The following is a 25,596-nucleotide window of genomic DNA, read 5'->3' as shown; positions in this document are numbered from 1 at the left end:
TGAAAAGCCCACCCCCATGAGCCAAAACTCAAGGTGAAGATTCAAAATTAACATTTTCACTATGATAGGTTCAAAGCATTTGTATAAGTTACACTTTTCAATTTACTGGCATTTTAAGTAATTGCTTTGTTACCTATTTTTAATGCATTGCTAATCTGATGCTTATTGCAATAACAATAATAATTCTACTAATGTTAATTAGGTTACAGCTTTAATTTTTAAAATAAGAGAATTCAATTTACATGAACATATATAGTTTAAAAACCACCCACCACAAACACACACCTTTTTCATGAGTATTTAAAAATAAATTATTAATATACTTGACATATATATTTTGTATGTGTTATGTGCTGTACATTTATACAAATAAATGTATATATTTGTGGACATAATTGTTCTTATTTCCAAAAGAATGTCAGCACTTGTAAACTCTGCAGGAGACCTGATGATATTGCTAATTTAAAAAAAAAAGTAACATGGAAATTCATTCTTGAAGAAAATTGTAAAGCAGGAGGTTCGTAACAGATGGTTCTTTATGGAAACCAAGGCCATTTTAGGGAGGCAGGGTGAGGGGAGGACAATCTTAGATTCTGGATCCCACATGCACTGTTTATTTCAGAAATTACTTTAGAAGGCCATATACAACAAATACATCAGATACTTGGTTGAAAGGTAAGAACATGTATTTTAGTCATAAAAGGGCACAGAAGCAGCAGGAGGTGGAAAAAGTTAGGCCAGCAAGGAGAAAGTCATGCCTACAGCTAACAGAGAGGATGCTGACACCCCCCCGGGAAGCAGGTCTTAGGAAAGGGCTGAGTAACATCTGTGGTGTCTCCGGGATGGCTCACAATGCACTAAATGTGCAATCCACTGGCATCCAACCATTCAGACCCTGAACTGGTGATGGGTGCCGATCAAGTGTTTTACTATCCTCCCCAACCATAGCAGTAAAAGCAGCTATTAAGATAGAGGCTGGCAGCTTGGTCTTAGGGTGCAGAATACTCAGCCAAAGAAGAGAGCAGAGGTGCATTAAAATAAGAATAAACATGCATCCAGGGAAACAAAAACCTGAATGAAACAAACTAGAAAACAGTCTGTCGAAATGACAACTGAAGTCTGACAGAACGAGTCCTTGAAGCAACCCAAACACTGAAATCTTGATTAATCAGAATACTCAGGGAAACAGCCTTATTTTGGAAGCTCCCAAATTAATTGAGGATAAGGTTAAAAACAAACAAAAATGTTTATTTCACTACTATTAACAGAACTTTACATTCCCATTCCTTGCCTCACAATTCACAGAGCAGGGGGCACAGGCTGAGTTTTTTTTCCAGTGTCTGACATCTTCTTTGGCCTTGGGCCTGAGAATTAACCACTGCACAGAACTCCAGATGTGGAAACGGCTGGAGACAGGCTAATCGTTTTAGAAGTTGGAGCTTCATTTTACTAAAAGTTTGGAATAAGACTGCTTGCATTTTAAAAAAATTCTGTAATTTGCCTCTTGCTTCCAAAAGGGACTTGTAAAAAATTCTGGTTCACCGAGATTTCCATTTGTTAAATTCTGGTTAATCCAGGTGCCTGTATGGACATTAAATGTGTTTTATGATGGCTTGTGTCTAAAAGAACATTACTGACCCCTAGAACAACATTCCCAAAGCCCAGTGGTGGTTGTCCAGAGCCACCCACCCTTTTAGATGATGTTCACAATCGCTGTTGGCTTTTTTTTGGCCATTTTGGGCCTTATGTTGCCTTTCCGGGTAAATCCTAGAGGCTCCCCTTTCTTTGCTGGTCTGCAGAGTTCTCTTGTGGACTCGGCCTGTTCGTGCATGGACTTATTAGCAGGCTGCATGCTGGCTCTGTCATCCTTGGCTTTTTTCAGGTAGCTCCTTCCCTTTGGATGGAAATGGGTCTTGAGATCAGGGTGGTTACACACAAAATGTGGGTGCCCTCGGCTTCTACAAATGGTTGGGGGGGAGGAGGGAGATGAGCAGAAATAAAGATTTCTTTAAATCCTTAAAAGAATAAAAACTACTCATGGAACAATCACTCCTGCATGCTAAGGTGGCAATAATGCTGCCAGTAAAACAAATAATATATATTGATATTTTTCTTCCAAAAATTGCTATGGCCTTCATGAAGTGATCTCATGATACTAAATTCCCAGGGAGATATTACTAGTCTTATTTACCAGTGATAAAAACTGAGGTATAGAAAACTTAAATGACTATCCAGGGTAATACATACAGTGGTCTATGGAGAAGATGGGACCAGAACCCATATCTCTTGACTCTTTAAGTGACTTCTAGGGGATTCAAACAAATCTGTAGTACAGCTATCATAAAGTATATGATTCACAGTATAAATTTATATATATATATATAAATTAGTGTGCACACTACATTAATAGTGCTATAGAGATATTACGACTACATTATAGCACAATAAGAGAAAGTTATATTATACAATATTTTAAAAAGACTCCTGCAGTACTATCATACTGCCGTATACTCACAGACTATTAGCAGAGTTAAAAGTCACATCCACATTTTAGAAAGTTAGGTACACAAGCAGGTAAATTTTCTCCTGAAACTCTCAAATCCATTTATATTATAGATATCATATAAAGTGCAACAGGAAAACATATTATGCAAACATTATCAAATAGCCTAAGTATAAAAAGATATACATACAGGCATTTGGATTTCCTATTTGAGGAGATATCTGTAAGCTGAAGGAAAACAAATAAGACAAAACATTACTTCACTTAAAGGTTGGACTTGGTTTTTTAAAATCCTCCTTGCTTATATTTTTAAGAAATCGTATTCCCTTTAAAGAAGCCAGTAACTGGTATCAGGACCACTGCCCATGGCACCATCCATCACCACGGAGAACAAGAACATTTCATGATCAGCTCTGCTTACTCAGGAAGCCTCTGTGGCTCCCTGTTCTGAGATTTCCAAGAAGCCAGTATCAGCAGATCTCAAAAATTTCAAAAAGTTAAACAGCCCCTCAAGAGAGCAACACTTGAAGAAACATGTTTTTAAAAACTGGAATGATGTGCCATTATTTCTTGATTGATTCAGGCTGTATTTGCAGCTAATTTACTACAGCTATGTCTGGTCACAGTGTACCAGCTATGGGGAAAATTGGCATAAAATGTTTATTGCCTAAAATACATCATTTCTAAAATGAGAGCATATGAAGACCAGCTCCACAAATGTCCTGAGGCCATCTATCTTTGAGGTTATTTTCCACTCTCAATAAAATATCTGCATGCACTTTTGTGGCTGGGCTCAGAATATCATTTGCAGAATAAATGATAATTATCATTTTGTGTTCCACATGTCACCAGACACTTTATAGGCAAGTGTATTTATAGTGTATTCCTAACCTCCCTCATGCAGCCTTTACTGAAAGAAGTGGCGTCACATCCGCAAGCAGACTGACAGAAGAAAAGGACGACAAAGAGAATGTGGAGAAAGGGCCATCCTGGCGCAGCGTGGCCAAGACATGCATCCCTGCTATACTCAAATCACCCGAAAAACCAAGCTCAGCATAACAGGATCTTCCTCCAGGTCTTCTGTGTGAAGCTTGAGCTTTAGTCAGGAGCAAATCAGAAAGCAGCTTTCTTCAGCAGACTTCTGAGGGTCACGTGCCTAAGAAGGTAAGATGGGACTCCTGCCTTCTGCCTTGGGACACAATTGAAAGTCAGCATTATTGCTGACCCTGTCCACGCTGGCTGGGTTTGGCATGAGAGTAGTAAACGTGAACAGAAAAAGGCACATTCCTTGCATGAGGGTCATGAGGTCTTGCAATGTACAAAGGGGGAACAGATGGCTCCGGCAAACACCAGACTGGTAGTTTCCGGGAACCCCAAAGGCATCAGCATTTCTACCCTCTTTCTCCCAGTCCGCCTGCCCCCACTCCCCATCAGCTGGGCTCCTTGAATGGATTTTAGTGTGTATATAAACTCTAAAAACTTACAGGGTTTTTCTTCCTTTAAATACTTGCCCACTTAAAAAAAATTATTATTATTGAGGCATGATGAAATGTTTTCAACTTTACTGTATGTATGTATGCAAGCATATAGTGTAATGATGTATTGCCTATGGGTACATAATTCCCTTTGGAATTTTATGCAAAAGTTGTGTGTGTGTGTGCTTCTCTCACCAGGGAAAAGGCCAACAGTGATCTGCTAGATTATGAGGCTTGGGGTGGAGGTGGGGCCGATATCACAGGCACCAAAGAATTTCATGTGCTCTCCTCCCTGTGAACACAAGAGGCCAGTGTTCCTTCTGGCCTCCACAGCCTCACGCAGATGGAAATGCTCTTCCCACTTAGCCCAACTACCTACCTCCATTTTCTCCTGGTCCAACTACTTTGTCTTCTTTTTATTTAGGGAGAGGAGGGTATGAAGATGGGGATCAAGAGAGTCCTTGGTCAAGGTTTCAGGTTGAAAAAATATAAATAACCTTGCACTGAGAGCCAATTTAAGTACTTCTAAAAGACAAATATGGTGTCTCAGGTTATTATAGGTTTTGAGAAACTGGACACCTAGCCCTCCTCCAACTTCCCCTCTGTATATACTCAATTTTTCAGGCCAAAACCTTGGACTCATTTTTGACTCCTCACTTTCCCTCACCAGCTACATCTAATCCTTCAGCAAGGCCAACTGGTCTTGTCAATTTTCCTCCAAGAACATATCCAATACCCTTCACCTCTCTCTACTCGGTTCTACCCAAGCTGCCATCCCCCCTCACCTGCCACAACAGAAGAGCCTTCTAACTTGTCGCTCATTCTTGCTCTCCTCCAGTCAATTCCCCACAGAGCAGCAGAGTGATTTTGCTAAAACACAGATCACCTCCTACTTAAAACCTTCCAATGGCTTCCCCGTGTGCAATGGAACATATGCAAACTCCTTATATGACCAAGAAGCCCCAGCCTGATCTGGATCCTTCCTACCTCTCTGACTTATCACCCACCACTCAAACATGCCAAGCTTGTTCCCTCCTGAGGCAGCTGCATTTCCTATTCCTTTGCCTAGAATATTCCACTTCCAAATTCTCACAGAGCTGCGTCCTTGTTATTCAGGTCACAGTGCAAATGTTGCCTCTTCAGCAAGGCTTTTTTTGAAAGCTTTTTGCTAAAGCTAAAGTGGCCATCTCAAACATATCATCTTACTTTTTTCTTTATAGGAGTTATCACTATACGAAATTATCTTCATTATCTGTTTGCTTATTGTGTGCCCCTCCTCCCTGAGACCAGGGACCTCACCGATCTCATTCACAGCAGTTTCCTCAGCACCCAGTAAGCACTGCATCCCCAGTAAATATGTTAAATGAATTACTGCTAGTCCTAATTTAGCAACCCGCAGGAAATAAATGCAATGCTTAAAATAAGATTATCCAAGCTATTTCATGACCTTCCATTTGAGCAGTTCTGTGAGTGATTTTGGCAGATGAGATATTAGGTCACTTTGTGTCTAATTCGACAGCATGTTTCTGAGCATACAGACAAATTATCTGAGTAAGCATATTACATTTTTAGAAACCAGCCAGGTGAAAAAGAACATAAATGCTCAAGAGGATTAAGGGAAAGATACGTATGCCGAAACATTATTTCAGAAAAGGCACTAAATATGAGGGGGAAGGAAATTCTTCTAGAGCACAAAAGAATCTTAAAGCTAGAAGACATCTTAGAAAGAAGCAATTTAACACATCAATCTAGAAATGTCACTACTCTCTGGAGGTGGTAATGAGAAAAAGAGGGAAGAGGAGAGAGGGAGGGAACTGAGGGTTGGAAAAGTAGGGAGATGACAAGGCCGCACTGTTTCTGTACAGCAGCCTTGCTGGAGGTGGCAAGAGCCAAGCAGGCTCCTGACAGCATTCCCCACTGTTCTGGAGGAGGGAGCGGAGGTGGGGGGAGTCAGTCAGAAAGTTCTGCTCCATCCTGGGGTGCACTGCGGCAAGGAGCTCTCCTGGGCGGGGCTGAGGCTCCAGAAGCCTAGGCTTCTTGGTGCCCTGCACCTTCATTCAGCTGGGCCAAATAGGTTACTAAAGATACAATTCAAAGGTTTTCCTGCTAAAAGAATCCAAGTTCTTCCATGTATCCATAGCCACAGATACCAGAGAGGCCAGACTGAGTAGTTTAATGACATCAAAGACGTGGTGAATGTATTTTATTATGATGAAACAGACTAAGTAAAAAGGTAAAATGGTCTTAGGGTTTGTAGACTGTCTCATAACGTGGTACACTATGGTCCAAAGTAGAGTTTAGAGGACTATACATGAAAACAGGGGAAACCACATCTGCCCATACTTTCAGAAATCAAACATCTCATTCTTGGTCTTCTCAGGGCAATGTGTTCTCCCTCCAAAAGTCAGCTCACCTCACTACAGCCTGATCATGCCCTACTCACAGACAGCTCTCACTTCTAAATTCCCTGCTACAGTCTTAACTGCACTTTATTTGATCTGAATTAGTCAACTCTTCCTTATGTACATCAAATCTGAAGAAGGCAGATGATGTCAGGTTTTGGGACATAACAAAAACAAATATTTATTAATTAAATGTCCTACCATATTTGTATGTATGTATATGTGTGTGTGTGTGTATGTGTATACACATACTTATGTGTGCGTGTGTGTATATATATGTTATGTGTACACATACACACACACAATTTTATATCTATACATCTGACTAGAAGAGCTGAGATGCTGTTCAACTTTTTTTTTTTTTTTTTTTTTTTTTTTTTTTTTTTTGCTGTACGCGGGCCTCTCACTGCTGTGGCCTCTCCCGTTGCGGAGCACAGGCTCCGGACACACAGGCTCCGCGGCCATGGCTCGCGGGCCCAGCCGCTCCGCGGCATGTGGGATCTTCCGGGATCGGGGCACGAACCCGTGTCCCCTGCATCGGCAGGCGGACTCTCAACCACTGCGCCACCAGGGAAGCCCCTCAACTTTTGATTACATGATACAGCAGGATGAGAAGTAATGACTGGCCATGTCTTTTAAAAGGTGTTCAGTTTCCAAGCTGGAAAAGTAAAGTCAGCAGAAGAAGTGAGCACGGAAATATAAATAAAGGCGAGAACTAATGGGCTTCCTTTCTTTCTTGTTGCCTTCCATTATTTTCTCTGAGATCTTCTTACCTCTGGGTTACTAATAATTTATACATTTCTTAGTTCTGGGTTACTAATAAGACTAAATACTGAAAATATCATGGCTACATTTTAATTTTAGAATTCCTAACCACCAAAGTCAGGTGATGATCACAGAATTTAAGAGGCCAAAAGCCCTTATACAGTATCTAGTCCCACTGCTTCATTTTATAGAAGAATGATAGGCCCAGGAAGACAAACTGTCTCATCCAGTCAGAAGCAGGGTGGGAATGATCTAGAAGCCAGGCCCTCTCACCTCACATCTGGGCTCAGTGACCTCATGCCACAACCCTCCCCTGAGAGATGGCAAGGTGGAAGAAGGAGGCAGGAAAGGGCTCAGAGTGTCCCTCCAGCCGAGACTGCACTCTTGCATTTCCCAAGGAGGTGACAGGGGAATCGAGGAGGGGAATAAACGTTCCTTCTCAGGAGACCACAGACACCCACCTGGAAAATAATAAATACGTCAGGTAGCGGCAACTGCTTGGATGACAGTTACTGAAACCTCACAAACATGACACATTTACTTCCTTCCAGTCTACTTTGTTCCTGACTGGGAAGTTCTGGCGCTTGCCCAACTGTACGGCTCGAAGGCTGAGGGAACGTTACTACAGCAGGCACTGTGTAAGATTCTTCATTTCTCTCATTCCTCCATGTCTCTGTTCTTTCCTGCTGTCTCTCTCCCTCTGGTCTTCCTTCTTTTATCCACAAGCCTTTCATTTCATTCCTTCTTCGATTATTTAATCATGTATCCTGTTAATCTTGGCTTCCAGACTGCTCAACCTAAACTTTTCAATCAACCAATAGCAACCTTACTAACCTTTTGGTTAGCATAAATGTTTCCTATTTTTCTTTTCCTCATATATATAGTCCATTTGGGGGTTAGTAAAAGAATCATCTTTAAATCTTCTGGGAAGGTGGTAAGCATAAATAAAATTCAATGGATAATGAAAATGTTATAAATAAACCACTTTAGGTTTTCAAAAATCCATTCTTTGGCTTTGTTGTTTATACCACCAAGGAAATTGTATAGAGGGCAAATATGGCCATCCACCTCCGACACCTACAGCATGGTTATTTGTAAACACCCCACCCTCTGAAGAGACCAGGTAATCTTGATCAAGCCACTTATGAGGGCCTTCCCTGGTGGCGCAATGGTTAAGAATCTGCCTGCCAATGTAGGGGACATGGGTTCAATCCACATCCAGGAAGATCCCACATGCCGTGGAGCAACTAAGCCCGTGTGTGCCACAACTGCTGAGCCCACGTGCTGCAACTACTGAAGCCCGCGCACCTAGAGCCCATGCTCCGCAACAAGAGAAGCCACCGCAATGAGAAGCCCGTGCACCACAACAAAGAGTAGCCCCTGCTCGCCACAACTAGAGAAAGCCCTCGCGCAGCACCGAAGACCCAACGCAGCCAAAAAAAAAGCCACTCATGAGAGTCTGGACCTTCATCCATATTCAGGGTTCTCATTTGGGCTCTAAGCGTTTTTTAAGTCCCTGAAACCATATGTAAAATTGTATGCAAAAATGTATTATAGCATATCACCTATGAATTTTTCTTAGTCTTTTTGAAAATCTACTTAAAGAATGTTTCACCTATAGAGACTACCAAATAGTGTTTTCCTTCCTATTAAAGAAAAAATGTGGTTAAATTTTGCTAACTAAGAAGCATGAAAGTTTTCAGAAGATTCCTTGAAGAGCTCCAAAACAGGATAATAACTTCCAATATACTTGACACCAAGGTAGGGACAGATGATTTCTTTGTATACTTCAAACTGTCATTCTACAATATAAAAATATTTCTACCAACTCAGCTTGGTGTGGAGCTGGAGAGTGAAGAAATGGAGACCATGCATCCAGGATGTTGCTTACTTCCAAGTGTCTTGAACTCACCTGTATCACTTCCACGACACAGGCATGGCCAGGGCAGTGCTTTCAAATGACGTCTAGAAAATTCCTGCAAATCATTCCCCAGTTCCCTTTTCTTCTGTCCTTGACCCCACCTGATATATCACAGCCCTCACACCTGGTGCAGGGCCTGCATGACTCACCACGTGCTCACTGGTGTCCCGGCGGAGGCCAGCTGCCTGCTGGCTGTGATAGTATTCCAACTGCTTTTCCGCCAGTTCTACCCGGTGCAGCAAGTTCTCAATAAAGTCCTGGAGCCGAGCTTTCCCTTGAACCTCCTTCTCAGCGGCTGCTTCCAGGAAATGGTTGAATGTAACCACTTCTCTGCAAGGCAAAAACATCAGAACACAAAATGGAGAAGCGAGACAGGAATTCATTCATTCAATACATATTTACTGAGTGCCTACTATGCGTCAGGTACTGCCCTAGGCAGTATGGCCACAGCATGATAAAGGAGATGAAATTACATTTTAAGTGATACATTTAGAGACTACATTTTAGTAGAAGAAGATAGTCACTATAAAATATACAAATAAACATATATGTCCTATGGTGGTAAGTGCTAAGGAGAAACAGGGCAAGGGGACAGCGAATGATGGAGGGAGGGAAGGAGTAAGTGAAACTATAGAAAGCAAAGTCAGGACAACCTTTTGGATGGGGCAGCATTTGAACAGACACCAGGAAGCAAGGAACAGCCATGCAGATAGCTGGGAAGAGCAAGCCAGGTCCTCGGTGGGAATGTGCAGAATGGTCTGAGGTACAGCCTGCAAGAACAGAGCAGAGTGGGGAGAGGAGGACAGCCGGAGCAGGGAGCCAGGCGGGGCCTCACAGGTCAGTGTGCCAGATTTTATTATGAGATGGGAAACCACTGGCCACTTTGGAGAAAAGTTCTGACTTACATTTTAAAAGTCTGGCTATTGGGGAAGAAAAGACTACAGGGAAGGAAGTATGGAAGCAAGAGGCCACACTGAGCACCAAAGCATATAAAATGAGTCACCATGTCCAATAGTATATTTTTGAGCTAAGAATGAAACAGTCCAAGAACTGCCATCTTGAGGTAGATCCAAGGTCTGTTGGGGAAGCTACTTTAGCTGCATAGGAGAAGCAGTGTTCAGGTTGCCCTTCCCTAAAAAGTTGAGCAAAATACTGTTACCTACATAATTCATTGTGATTCAGAAATCCAGAAAAATTTTAATAACTATATTACTATTTTACATCTTTTTATTTCTAATGCAAGTATGAAAATAATACTTTACTGAATTATAACTAAATAAGTTCTTTATAAAAAATTCAAACACATTAAAATATAATGAAGAAAATATCACCTGAAACCCCATTATCCTAAGACCACCACTGTTTACATTTTGGTAACCATCCTCACAAACATCTCTACAAATACACACACACACACAAATCAGTACTACCAATAGGAATACAGTATCACAATTCTCTCATTTGATTTGCCTCACTTAATAAGAAATCATGAAGATCTTTTTGGCCATCCCCTTTGTATGTTTTGTCACACTCACTGGAGCTAATGATTTCCATAATTTCACTACCTGTTGGATATAGTATTTCCTTTATGTGTCTTTGAACTCTCAACCTTCAAACAGTGGTCCCTCATGTTTCTGGCTATGTTCTACTCACACAGAACCAAGATTCTAAGGACTCTGATCATTGTCCCCCTAAACTTCATTCATTTTAGATTAAAAAATCTAAATCTAAATGTTTTTTTTAAATCTAACCTCATGCAGTTGTTCTAGAGAGTTCATTAAATTCATTGCCTTCTCTGAATCTTCTCAACCTCCACTTGATCTTTATTTTCTGCTAAGCTCCATAATTTGTTGAGAGTAGAACTTCAGGGATGTTCAGCTCAGGAAGTCATAGTTTCAAAGAAGGTCTTTGCAAAACAGTTGGTGGTGGCTTCCAGATCCTTTATTCTGTACAACTAGTCAGGGAGCCACTTTTACATATTAGTCATATTAGTCATGACTTTTCTCTCATAAATATATTACATCACACTTGGCCATACTGAAACTTTTCTGACACTTCCTACAGAGTCAAACGTCTCTGTAAAATGTTATATTATATATTTATAAAAGTATATATTTATAAAAACAGAAAAGAGACTGGTTCTAACAATGATTCACTCCAAAAATTGCTCATCATACCAGTCCCCTTTTTTCTAGTTTCCTATCCAGATCAAACATAAACCCAGAGCCCATAATAATTCCATTATCTTTCAGGAGCTAAGAAGTAGTCACATATAGGAAATAAGAGTCCTTTTGGAAAGTTCTCTTTCATCAAGTTTCAAGTTTATTTCCAGATGTTTCCGTATGAGCCCTGAATAGAAGATGTGCACTTTCCAAGCTGTTCAAGCCACGGACACAAGCCAGTTTTCAAGCTCTGCCGTCATTTGGCTCTGACCTGCCTCCTAGGTAAGTCACAAACCCCAACCAGCAGCAAAACAGTGGAGGGTCCATCCAGGTGCCACATCCAGCCCTGTCATGGTTCTTAGTTACAACTGAGAACCTTTGGATGGAATATCTTCACACAGCTCAAAAGCACCACTGAAAACAAAGCCCAGGAAATGGCTGCTGCTTCCTCTTTCCAATATCAAGGCTTCAATTTATTTGGAGTCAAGTGGTGTTTAGTGGTGATGTTTGGTGATGTTTAGGATAACTGACTCATAAACCAGTCTCCAAATTGGTACTTACAGGGGCAACAACCAAAAACCCACAACCCTCTCGCCCACCAAAACCAAAAACATAGCAAAAAGAGCCAGTGTATTTTTTCAATTCATTTTGGTTTATAATATTTACTATATTTATCTCATTACAGAAATATTTCATATTTATTATGGGAAATACAAAAAGTGACCTATGGAAGATCTAACTGAGCAGGGACTGAATCAGCTTTTTGTTCTTTGCTGTAAGCCCATCACTCAGCACAATACATGACACATAATATTCAATAAATATTTGTTTTAGTCAATGTTTAAAAAGGACAGGGAAGAAACAAAAAATGACCCATAATCCTACCACCCAGAGGTAACTACTGTGAACATTCTGGTGTATTTTTTCCAGTCTTTTTTTTTCTCTGTGCATATTTACTATTCTTGAGCTCTCAGGCTGTACAGTTTAGAATATAAGACAGCAATATTTGACAGCTTAATCCCATAGAATTAACATCTCAAAAGCAAGAAAACAAATCTGAATGCAATACAGCTTATGATTGTGGCTGCACTTTTAAATCATGTGATGTTTTATTACTGGTTCCATATAAAAGTTTTTAAAACATTAATGCCACTAGTTAATTGTGGAGTGTTATGTTGTAAAAATGAAGCGTCTTTTTCTAACCTCCCTCATTCAATTATCTTGTCCCCTAAAGCTAAGGAGTTAATACCCTTTTTTCCAAACAACCTGGCACCAATGCTAACCTAATTTCAGTTTATGGATGTTTCACATCACCTAAGAAAAAAAAAAAAGTTAAAACAGTGATGATTTAATTTTAAAAGAGAAGTTACACGAGACAAGGGCTGGAGGAGTTCATACTGAGATTGTGTTTGGGTATCTGTATTAGGTAAAAACAGGAACAGAAACTAGTGATTAATTGTGGAATAGCACATGTACACAACTTCAAATCCCCCTTTCACATCCTGTTCAGTCTGGATTAACAATATCCAGAAACAACTCTTATTTTCCCAAGGAATCTTGTGAATTTCCTGAATGAAAAAGAAAGAGATTTAACTACTTTGCATTTGTACTTTCTTTAATAATTATACTCCAAACAGTAAAATATCCATTCAAAGTGCAAGACAGACCAATGGATTTCAATGGAGGGGAGAAGGAAATGTTTGTTCACTGATGTGGTTTCAGATTCCACATTGCAGTTAACCTTTGAGAAACTACCAATTGTCAAGCTCTGGCATAATATCAAAGCAGAATATCCACTATTCTCTCAAAAGGCTATTAACATAGCCTCTCCATTTTCCTACTACATATCTGTGTGAGACTGGATTTCCTTCATCTACTTCAACCAAAACAACAAATTTGTAACACATTAAAGGCAGAACTAAGGTTCAGCTGCCTCCTATTAAGCCAGGCATTAAAAGTATTTGCAAAACTTTGAAAACAATACCACTCTTTTCACTAAATTGTTTTTGGGAAAATTGTTATTTTTCACAAAAATATGTTATGTTAATAAGTAATGGATTTAATATCATTATTTTTATATGCATTAGTGTCTTTTTTACTTTCTAAATTTTAATTTTTAATACAGTAAATATTGATAGATAAAGCCCACACAGAGAAAAGCTTCTTGGGGTCCTCAGATTTTTTTAAGAGTGTAAGGGGAAGTGAAGCCAAAAAGTTTGAGAACTGCTGCCATGCCATGTACAGGGTGATCCTAAACCTCAGAACTCTGGTAAGGGTGGACGACATGGGCTAGAACTCTAGTACGATGCAGCCACAATCCATACATTTATTTACTCCATTATTCAGGAATTCAACAAACATCTACTGAATGCTGCAAGGTACTGGGCTTAGTGCGAGGGCATTCATGAACCGGTGGCTGTCCTCATGAAGCTTACTGTCTAACCAGGGGTCAGCCAACTTTTTCTGTAAAGGGCCAGGGAGTAAATATTTTAGGCTCTGCAGTCCGTACAGTCTCCATTGCAACTACTCAAGTCTGCCTAGCACAAAAGAGCCACAGAGGCTGTGTAACAATAAAACTTAATTTATGGACACTGAAATTTGAATTTCATATAATTTTCATATATCATGAATTATTATTTCTCTTTTGAATTTTTTTCAAGCATTTAAAAATATAAAAACAATTCTTAGCACGGGGCTCCACAAAAACAGGTGGCAGGCTGGATCTGGCTGTCTTACACAGACCCCTCACATAGTGGGGGAAGCAGACATTAAAAGAAACAAATACTGAAATAAATACAAAATTACAAAGCTGGGCTGAATGTGACTAAGAAAAAGAATAACACATGCTATCAGACAGCAGAGTAAAAGACCTGTGTGGTTTTATTTTAAGTTCTCAACCCTAACTCAGAATACAGTGTAAAGCTGGAAGGCCAGATGAGAAGATAAGGGCAAACCTGAAATTTAATCCAGGTGTGGGTGCAGACCAGCTCTGGGGAAATTAACTAACTGATTCTAGGCTGCTTCCAGACCTATCTTTGATTTCTTATTTATTTTTTTTAAAAAGGTTAAAAATGACTGAAATCGAGGTTTTAAGCTTCAGTGGAAAATATGCTTATTTAAAGCAATATCTGATACTAAAGGAAAAGATACCAGAATACCACTGTAGTATAAGAAACTGGCCTGAAGTTCATTATCATGCTGAATGATTCGCAGACCTAGAAATCTTTCAGTATCCTGAAATTCACAGGCATTCAGAAACAAACACAGTAGAAGGAAGCACTGAGTGAAAAAGCCCCTTCAGTACAATCAAAGTTTTATTGAGAAAAAAATATTTGTTCACTCATGCACTCATTTATTTACAGGATGGTTATAAGGTCTAAAACATAGATAATACTTTATTTTTTACAGATTGAACCCCTTCAATTCCTTCTTCTGAGGTGGGTTAAAGATGGGTTAATTTCAAAAAAAAAAGTCAAAGATATACTGTCACGTGAACAACACACTCTAGAAGCAGGTGTAGAGATAGAGGGAAATGCATGTTAATGCACCGTGGTGTTCATTGTGATTTTACGTTGGCATTGAACTATGCATTGTTTTTGTTTGTTTGTTTTAAATATTTATTTATTTATTTTGGCTGCGAAGGGTTTTAGTTGCGGCACGCTGGATCTTCGTTGCGGCATGTGGGATCTTTAGTTGCGTCATGTGGACTTCTTAGTTGCGGCATGCTGACTCCCAGTTGCAGCATGCAGGATCTAGTTCCCCGACCAGGGATGGAACCCGGGCCCCCTGCATTGGGAGCACGGAGTCCTACCCACTGGACCACCAGGGAAGTCCCAAACTATGCATTGTTAATGAGGGACGACACACTGATCATATCACTCACTGTAATCTACTATCCACAAACCATTTATCATGTCTATCTCCCTAGGTTTCCACCTTTCATGGCCATCCTTTAGCCTTACAATCCCCTTGGGTCTCATCACTGCACATCACCTCCTTTCTGCTCCAGCATCAGTGAACTCCACTCAGCCTACAAGCCAGATGCTTTCTTCTGCAGATGCTGTTCCCTCCACCAGGGTCCCTTCCCAAGCCCCCACTCTAATGACCCCTCTAACCTGAGGGCTCCACTCGCCTAGGTGTGGGCTGGGTGACCTGCTGTATTCTCCCACAGACCGTGCAGCCTATCACAGCACACACTGCAGGGACTCGTCGTGCCATGACACACTCAAAATCAGTGAGTTCAGGGCCCTGGCCTGCTCCTACCCTGTGATTCCCACAGCTCCTAATGTTGAGCCCAGCACACAGCAGAGACTCCACAAATTTCTGCTGAATGCGTGAGATGTCTAACTATATCTCTAGTCAAAAATCTTTAGCTGACTAAAAGATACTTAGGTTTCCTTGTCTCTTTTTCCAGACAAGTATTGGGGCATAAAACCAGTAAGTAACCTACAACACAGGTACCTGCTGCAGAAATGGAGGTGGGATCTAAAACTGATGCCTCTCTCCTGTTCTTAAACAACACTTGAACAGCTTCTTATCCCAAGGGCAAAGTTCTACCAAGTTATTTAAATTTCATTTTGCATTACTGATTTATGAACCTCTTCAGAGGTATATGAAACAGTAAAAATACCCCTGGCTAAAAATAGCCTAGCTACTGATCACAGAACATCTCAGACAGACTATAAGGTCAGCCACGAGGCAAATCATAAAGCTAGAGCCAAGCACCTCTGAGCACTGGAAGCCAGACTGCACACTCAGAGCTCAGGGTCAGCTCCTGTATCCCCGGTGGGGCCCACGGGGTGGAATCCGCACCTGCCGCACGTCGGGAGCCATGTCACATTTCTACTCTCATCAGCCCTTTGCCTCATCTCTCTTTTTTGACTTCCTGGAACACAGCAAAAAGTGTAATATATGGTTCTAATTAAGAACTTAAAAACTCTAAGGAGAAAGTCAAATTATTCTTATAAATAGATCAAAACCACATTCTAAGCCCCTCAGTCCAGACAGAGAGGGTAGTTTGGGGAGGGAGGGACAGACATGAGAGAGACAAATAGAAATTTGGGGGGGGTCTCCAAATTTTACCAGATGCCATCTCTAAGAGGGAATATTTGACATCCAGTTTTTCCTACATAGGTTTGTAAGTCTGCATGGAACACAGCCTGGATAGAGAGGCCCCATTTACATAAATGCAGTAAAATGTGGAGCAAACAGACACCTCCCTGTCCCACTGAACTCTACATCTGACATGATTTTTCTCGGCCTGCTTCCTAGCTATGGATCAGTCTGGAGACCACGCTGTCCACGCACTGCTTTAGCTGATCAAAACTGGGAAAGACGTAATTAAGTGGCAGGAGGGTTTAGTTGTGCAAAGCAAGTTACCAAGTCAAACTTGTCCTTCAAAGGACAGCATTCTACAGCCAGCTTTGGATAGAAACCTAAATGGACATTCCTGGTTCAAGCCACCCCTCGATGTCTCTTTTAACATATCCCTAATGATGTTTAATGTCTAATTTAATGTCTAATTTATCTGCTGGTCTACTCCTGTCATGAAAGCGGGAACTGGACTCATTTGGTTTTCACTGTATGACCAGAACCTAGAACAGTACCTGGCACTCAGCAAGCACTCAATAAAGATTTGTCTTCTGGCTGACACCAGGCTGGGAACAAGTCAAATGATGAAGGAAGAAGGGAAAGATTCTATCTGTCATAGCTCTCAAGGGAGCAGGATGGAAATTAGAGATGGAATTACAAAGAGGTCCCTCACTGCCATCAAAGGCTGGTAGTGGCACATACTCTACCCTGACTGGGAACAGACATCCATAGGGTCAAGTTAAAAGCCCTTGTTGGAAGTTACAAGTCCTGGGTTGGTGTTCCAGAAGCTTAATATCACCACTATACTGATGACGCCACCATTTCCCCATTTCCCAACACCTTTGATGCCACCTGACATTTAATCTCATCAGAAAAATAAATGATGTCACCATGGCATCCCTCTCAACACAGCAGAGAAGCAAGCATTCCAAAATGGGCCAGATTTGGTATTACCTAAGTCGTGATACTCTGGGCAAATATCGTATTTTCAAAAGTCTGGCTGAAGCATAGTAAATTAATGGAAAAAGCACTCAGCAGAGATGGGGAACTTGGGTTCCTGTTTCAGCTTTGCTACTAAATTTTTGTCCTTGTCATTCTACTGTTCTGGGCTTTATTTTCCAAATCTGTAAAATGAAGGTGGGTACCTTCCAGAACTAAAATTACACAGTCCCCTCAGGGTTCGTTTATAACAGTCACCTCTCTGATGTCCTTCAATGTCACTGTCCTCCAGCTACCAATGCAAATCCCACCTTTCCTCCTCACTCCTTCATTTTGGCCTCACCACATGGGAAAACGCATTCTCTAATGTTCATCAACTTGAAACTGTGGCTTGTATTTAAGCACTTTTTCAAACTACCCTGAGTTTGAACATGGGTATTTTTTTTTTTTTTTTTTTTTTTTTGCAGTACGCGGGCCTCTCACTGTTGTGGCCTCTCCCATTGCGGAGCACAGGCTCCGGACGCACAGGCTCAGCGGCCGTGGCTCACGGGCCCAGCCGCTCCATGGCACGTGGGATCCTCCCGGACCGGGGCACGAACCCATGTCCCCTGCATCAGTAGACGGACTCTCAACCACTGCGCCACCAGGGAAGCCCAAACATGGGTATGTTTTATTCTTCCTATGTAGCATGTAAGTTCCTTAGGGAAAAAGACCAAGAATTTCATGTCCCCCAAACACACCTAGCACAGTGCTGGGCACATCACAGGTGCTCAGTCAGGGCCTTCCAACCTTACCAACAGATGAGTGTGCAAGTAAATTTAGGATTACTGCTATTACACTGATGTTCGCCAAAGCCCAGGTCACCAACTCAGCTAGGAATCAGCTACAATCTGTCCTTTCTTGTTAAGGGATACCTTACTGCAAGGTTGGCTGGGACTGATTTACCTGATCATGGGCAGTGCTACCCTACAAGCTCTGAATACTCTTGAACAAGTAAGTACAGTACCTGTTTCCATAGGACTTTTAAAGTTGCACAAACTTTGTGAAGACAATGAGCAGTTTCTTTCTTGGATTTGCACTCCAGAAACATAAAGACACCTCTCTGTGGAGGTACAATGAGACTCAGGACAAAAGTACAAAACACTGCCAATTCAAACAGTCTCCTCTGTTACAGAGCATATATATGACTCCTGTAATCCGAGTTGATTCAGCCTATAGATGGTCTCAAGGCAGAATCAGCCCTCAAGTCTTTTTTTTTTTTTCAGTATGAAAGAAAGAATTTTAAAGTTATGGGGAAAATCCATAAGCAAGAGAGCCTCGTGTGAATGTCAAATACTAGGTGTGTGCTTTTTTTTAAACCAAATCTACTATCTGTGTCTTAAAGGGTCCCCAGAATTTAAATCAATTTCAAATGGGACTGTAGCAACCTACTTATTCTCACAAATGGGCCTTGAGAGCTCATTTGGAGGGGTTTAACAGGAGAGCACAACTCCTGGTACGTTTGTTGGCCAAGCAGATCTTCCATATATGAAAGGTCATCTCTTTGGTGGAAGGCTTAGCACTGTGAGGCAGTGGTGGAAGGAAGGAGCGTGGCCCAGCCAGGCAGATGTAGTCAAATGACCCTGGTCTCAGTAGTGTGACAGATGGGCAGCTGGCTTGCTCTGCTCCCCATTTTGGGGTGGGGGGTTTAGACACTGTAGCCACTGAGGCTGTTGGCCACAGTTGCTCTCTCAGACCAAGAGCTCCACTGTCCTTCCTGGAAAGAAGACTCTTTCAGTTCTATTTTATGTACAGAAAGAGTGATTATTTGAGGCTTGAATACAGAAATTAATGGCACAGGCCAAATGAAGGCTTAACAAAATGAAGACTTTGTTTATTTTATGTTTAAAAGTTTAAGGCAGTTTCACTGAATTTTCATTTAAGGTGTTTTTTTAAATGTCATTGCTTTCTTTCCCCTGGTAGTTCAAAAATGTCATACTAAAAATCAACTCATAATTTACCCGCAGGTATACACCTAAAAACATGAATGAAGATATATGTACAAGGACGTTAACTGAGACATTATTTTTAACATCAGGAAAAATGGAACAAAACCATGTATTCATCAATAACAAACTGATTAGAATAGTCTGTGTCATGATTCCACTTGGGAAAACACAGTAACTCTGTATGTGCATAAAAAGTACGTATGATTGTATGGACACAGGAAGGGTCTAGAAGGACAGTCACTGAACTAAACAGTGGCTGTCTCCAGAGGATGGGGTGGGGATGTTTGGTGAGGAGGGAGGACTTTTAACACATACAATTTTACCCTGTTAAATTTTTTTTTACCAGTATATTTAGTTTTTTAATTGGTCTTCAGGTAACAGCACTGGATTAACCATATATAACATATTATCACTATGGATTCATGCATGGCCCACTTTTACTAAAGTTAGTTAACCAGTTATTTTTAATAATAAAGCACCCTTGGGGCTTCCCTGGTGGCGCAGTGGTTGAGAGTCCACCTGCTGATGCAGGGGACACGGGTTCGTGCCCCGGTCTGGGAAGATCCCATGTGCCATGGAGCAGCTGGGCCCGTAAGCCATGGCCGCTGAGCCTGCGCGTCCGGAGCCTGTGCTCCGCAACGGGAGAGGCCACAGCAGTGAGAGGCCCACGTACCGCAAAAAAGTAAATAAATAAATAAATAATAATAATAATAATAAAGCACCCTTGAACACACCACCCAAAATAAAAGGTAGATCCTTGATGATAACCTACATCTAACCATATGCTCCTCCCTACCGTCACACTGTTCTCCCATACTCCAGGCAGCCACCACCCCAAATCCCATGTCCATTATTACCTGTGTACTTAATAAATAAAACATGACAAACAAGTAAATGCACACAATTAATTTGGTTGCCTTTTAAATTCAGTGCTCGTCAATCAAACAGAAATATCACTAATTTAATTCTAGGCTTTTCTCTGCACATAGAGCAACCCCATGTGCCATTTTTTCAGTGGTGCAGTGTTAGTCATCCTGGGTGCTATAGCAGGTCAAGGCACTAGCTTCCCACCAGGAAACGTCAAGAGCCAAGAGAGAAACATTTTTCGATGGAGATCATCTCCCTAGGAGCAAAGTGTCAATAAATCAATGGCTGATTCAAATCTGTCCTCACTGCATGATTTTAAAATTATCTAGTTGAGCAGAGCAGGCTTTCCCTCTAGGTAGGCAGTAAGCATTTAGTAATAGCAAGTGATGATCTCTTTAATATATAGAGTTTCTCAGCCTCTTACCAAGTAGAGAAGCTTTAATTTACTACATTTTAAGAGACAACGCAAAATAGAAGAGTGCCACAGGGCAAAGAAAGCATGAAATTAAGACAATCTGTATAATAGAACTCAACTTATTTGAAAACCTGCCTTTTAGGCTGTTTCAGTCAATCAATTTTTTACGTCCTTTGGTTCTGTGAATTCTGAGCCTCCATTTAAAATTAAATCCAACAGGGGCTTCCCCGGTGGCGCAGTGGTTGAGAGTCCGCCTGCCGATGCAGGGGACACGGGTTCGTGCCCCGGTCCAGGAGGATCCCACATGCCGCGGAGCGGCTGGGCCCGTGGGCCGTGGGCGCTGGGCCGTGAGAGGCCCGCGTACCACACACACACACACACAAAATTAAATCCAATATTAAGCATTTGGGAAATAACACTGCATTGTTACATATACTTTTCTAGTTTGGGTTGAATCCATACTCATTGATAAGGAAATGCTTTTCCAAGTGTGATAATTTTTAAAGTAATAGCTTCTCTGATCACCTATAACCTGTAAAAACCCGTGTCAACTCTTTGCAAGCAGGCATGACTTAGTCTAGTATTTTACAAAAAGAAAATTCTCAAACTTAAATCAGAAGAGTATGGAAATCTCAGAAGCTTCCTCTGGGTCTCCTAATGTCTGCTTCTTCAAAATAAAAATTATAATTAACAGATTCTCTGCTATAGCATTGTAATTAATATGGACAGGTAATCCAAAATGGCAAAGAAGCCAAAATTATTTATATTTAGAGTATACTTGAATAAGACAGCCTCTCATGTTCTTGATTTTATTGCCTGGAGACCGTCAGTGAGACGGAAAGTGTCCCCTAGCACTCCCTTTCTGCCTTCCCGCTCAGCTCCCTCCCACCCCACCTCCCCACCCCACCCACGACCGTGGCCAGGAAAGTGTCCCATGAACAGACTGCACTACTCCTCTCTCTAAAAACATTATTTGTAGTGGTTTACAGTTTCCAAGGTGAGAAGGAATTCGATATTTCGACTTTCATGTTGCTGAGCTGGAGACCACAGTGGAGAGGGTAAACAGTATTAAAAGCCTTACGCCTCCTACATTCAACTATATCAATGGGAGATGTAGCCAAGGTACCTGCAAGTAATTAAAACCAAACCTTGCTTAACATTCGAGTGTAACTTGTGAGGGGGTGGGAAGGGCCTAAAGCAACGGGGTTAGCATCCTGTTTCAACGCCACTTACTCTTCTTTCCTGAGAAGCTCCTCTTCGGATTCCGTCAGGCGTTGCCTCAGCGCTGCGATCATCTCCACGGCCACATCCACCTGTCTATTCAGGGCCCGCTCTCGTCTCTGCACTTCCTGCTTCTTCTGAGTCAGCTGCACAAAAGCTGCCCGAACTTCCAACAGTTCAGCCGTTTTCTGGGCCAGCTCTTTGGTGAGTTTATCGATTCTCTTCTCAATGGTCCTGTCCACGGCCTCGACCATCCGATTGAATTTTTCTCTGACATGTGCCTCGAAAGCTGCTTTGGTGTCTGAGGTGGGAAGGCCAGGACTGGACCTCGGGCCATCCAGCGAGTCTGCACGTAGGTCTACCGTAGTGTAGGTCTGCAGATAGGACACAGGCCTCTCTGCCACCACCTCGAATGGCTTCCTGTCCTTGCAGTGTTCATGTGAAATGCTACACAAGTTAACATAGCTCGGTTTCTGCTTCACTATGTTGCCACAGCTCTGCAATTTTCCCTGTTTCAGGGGTTCTGAGGAACTGACTAGGTCTGTGTCTTTGAGGGACGGAAAGAGGCTGCATTTTGTCAAGAGGGTTCTTTCCTGGTAGCTGTGACTGAATTCCAGATGGGCCCTCAATGAGGACAGGCTTCTAAATCTGGTATGGTCCCCACACCTCGGGCAGCGGAATGGCAGGCACACAGCGACATTCTCAAAGGACTCCTGCCAGGGGTATCTGCTTTCCTCAAAAGCCTTCTGTTGCATTACTCTCAAAGTCCTGGGCAAGGGAGAATAAAACAGGTAATTGGCACGTCTGTTTAAAAAATGCTACTGAAATGATTGTCACTGATCATCTCCATGAGGACAGAGGCTTTTAAATTCCAAATGACTTTTGCATTTAATATCTTATTACTAAAATTAAAAACCTACAATCCATGGACCAAATCCAGCCACATTCCACTCATTTGCATATTGTCTGCTGCTGCTTTTGCACTAAACGATAGAGGTGAGTAGTTGAGACAGAGGCTCTACAGCAGGCTAAGTCAAAACTACTTACTACTTGGCCTTTATAGACAAGGTTTGCCAACCCCTGCTTAGGATAAAAAAGGTGGGTAACATTCCCTTTCCACAGATGAGAAGACTGGAGCAAGGAGGTAAAGTAATTAATCCAAGGTCAAATGGACAGTGTCAGATTCCGATGTGGAATTCAAGTTTCCTGCCCTCCTGAATTTAGTACAGTAACTGCAAAAAAGTGTCCTATTTTACTGATGACACTGATAAGCATGAATACAAAAAAATGAGAAAAACTCACATGAATTGCCAAAACAGGTCCTAAGACAGCAAGCTCAGCAATCTTTCCTCAAGTATAGGAAAGGTTATCACTCAAACTAGGTGCAGTGGCATTAAGCACACAATCAGCTGAAAAATTTTCAACCTGAGATTTTTGCCCTTAATTTTGTTTTTAAATTATTGCCATGATGATTTAAATCAAAGTGTTATCATAATAATGATGCCCTCCCCCATACTCCAGATTTACTGAAATCTGGAAACCCAATATGTCAAATACTATTGGACGTTAAGTGGGGCCACGGACAAGATTTTATTAAAACAGAGTGTTCTGGATGGCTTTGTTTTGTCTCTGTTTTAACAAGACAACCTCTAGGATGGCCGAAATTTGAACCAGGTGGGTATCAGCATAACTCTTTTAATAACGGGAAGTTCTTATTTCCTTGCAGACATTTATTATCTTAGCCCTAGCAACAGATGACTGCTAGGAACCGGATTCCACAAGCAGCGCATATCTATTCCCTCCAGGAAGGGTTTCTTCTTAAATGTGACAAGCGGTGGGCCCCAAACAGAGGTCTAGACTGAGAAGTGTTGTTCCTAGGCCCCTCAACCTCTTCAGAAGTAGAGGCACCAACGGTCCCCACACAGTAGGCAAAGCTTCCAGGTTAATAAGCCTCTGGCCCCCAAAGAGGGGATCCTCTTTCTGTGCTACACCGGGCTGTTGGACCACGGGTTTTCTGGAGATAGGATGCCAACCCTGGCCGGAAACTCAGGCCAGAGGTGAAGAAGGGGAACTCGGGGTTCTAGGGAGCAAGGGGAAGGGGTGGAATCCCTGCATGGGGAAATGGGTAATCACGCACTCCGGGAGTACGCAAGGTTTCAATGGCCCAGAGGAAGCTCCAGTTCACAGGGTGGGCGGACAAGCCCTAATTTCCTCTGCCTAAGCAGGGCAGGCTGGAAATGACTGTGCCTCGGGGGTCCCGGCTCTCCCCGCCCCTGCCCCGCAGCGTGCCAGCCCGTCAGTGCCAGAGTGGATACATGCGCACACGAGTTCCCGCAGGCGGGGGCCGAGAAGCCCAACTCCCCGCCGTGGTGCGGGGACGGGACCTACTGCCTAGCCCGGACGGCCCCCTCTGCCGAGGCCCCTGGGCCGGGCCGCGGGCGCAGATGCCCACTTACCCGACTTGTTGCTGCACCTGCAGCTGCTGCTGCCGCTGCCGCCGCGACGTTTCTACTGCTGCGGGTGCGAAGCGGTTTTCAGCAGAGCCGTAAATCAGGCTGAGCTGGTCCGCTCCCACCCCCCGCGCACCCCCGCTCCGGGACGAGCGGCGTCCAGGGCGGAGCGTGGCGCGGGCCAGCGGGGGCGGCGTGCGCGGTCGCCGGGGTCCCGCGCGCTGAGAGAGCTTATGCCCTGGGGGTCCCGGACTGCCGTGGTCTCGCAGGGGACACCCCTGCTCTGCTCAGCAGCCGAGAGCACCGTCTGCCCTCCCCCAGCCATGGAGCGGGCTCGGGCTCAGCATTCCACTGACATCACCGGGAGCGGTGCTGGGATCGCTCCCCTGGAGAGGAAGGAGGAAAGCGTGCCAGCCTCGGAGGCGCTGCGCTTTCCGCAGGCCCTGGCAGGGTTTTTTCGCACTTTACAGTTATTGGGGAGCGGGAGAGTGTGCATCAGGATGAAGCACGGCTGGGCATCTTCTTTGAAAATCTGCCAGCAGGAAGATCCGGGTGTATATGTTAGGACCTCTTCATCCTAAACATCCCCAAATAACTAACCTAGAGAGTCTACCCTAACCTTCCTGGCGAGTGTCCTCGTGCTAAGTTAACCGGCAGAACTAAATCTAGAAAAGTACGGGGTTGTGAATAAAGAAACGAGACCCGCACCATTCGCACCCCCATCTCTGAGGGGCACCCTCCCCCCCAGCAAAAGTGAAGATTTATCATCCTAAAGGGAGGTTTATTTCCTTCTAAAGGACACTGATGACTCAGCTTTTTAAAAAAAATCTCTTTTGGAATATTCCTAATCTAACTGTTGAAATATGAAACCGGAATAAAAGTTACCATTGGGTTTTCTTGTCAAAAGGAGAGGTTTTGTTCATCTGCAGACACCTACTCTAATGAATCTTCTTGACTCCATAGGGTGTCTCTCTTCTCAGAACTTACTCATTTCAACCTTGATTTTATTTTAACTGTAAATATCTCAGTAATTGTCTTATTTTTTTGTTTGTTTTGTTTTGCAAATGAATCATCACATCAATGTAATTAAGAGTCCAAACTCTGGAGTTAGGCTTGATTCAAATCCTAGTTCTAGAATTGAAATGTATTTTACGATATATTAAATATGGTGATTACATTAACCAAAAATTGACCTTAGAAGAACTGAACAGGGACCCTCTCAGGTGTGAATACACTCCTGAGAAGGGAACCCAGATCAGTTCCTATACCTTCTCCATGTCTGCAACACGCATGTGTGTGCAGAGTCCCCTGGGTTGCAGAGCTCATAAGTGGCCTGAAGATCAGAGGCAGTCCTTTGGAATCAGACAAATCATTTCACACACCGAGTGGCAGGTAAT

At 42.5% G+C, this 25,596-nt stretch overlaps 1 protein-coding gene across 1 annotated transcript; it reads right to left on the bottom strand.

The window, feature by feature from the left end:
• Positions 1–1,227: 1,227 nt before the first annotated feature.
• ZNF365 (zinc finger protein 365) lies at positions 1,228–24,526 on the bottom strand. The gene is made up of 5 exons (XM_060090405.1): positions 24,206–24,526; positions 21,762–22,517; positions 9,216–9,396; positions 2,694–2,731; positions 1,228–1,958 (listed from the first exon to the last, which is right to left on the bottom strand). The coding sequence occupies exons 2-5, from the start codon at positions 22,502–22,504 to the stop codon at positions 1,694–1,696; spliced, it is 1,227 nt and encodes a 408-aa protein (XP_059946388.1). The 5' UTR covers positions 22,505–22,517; positions 24,206–24,526; the 3' UTR covers positions 1,228–1,693.
• Between the last annotated feature and the right edge of the window lie 1,070 nt (positions 24,527–25,596).

The sequence above is a fragment of the Mesoplodon densirostris genome, chromosome 1 (genome assembly GCF_025265405.1).
Source record: "Mesoplodon densirostris isolate mMesDen1 chromosome 1, mMesDen1 primary haplotype, whole genome shotgun sequence".
In the NCBI taxonomy this organism is placed as follows: Eukaryota; Metazoa; Chordata; class Mammalia; order Artiodactyla; family Ziphiidae; genus Mesoplodon; species Mesoplodon densirostris.
This window is presented reverse-complemented; position numbering and strand designations above follow the sequence as displayed.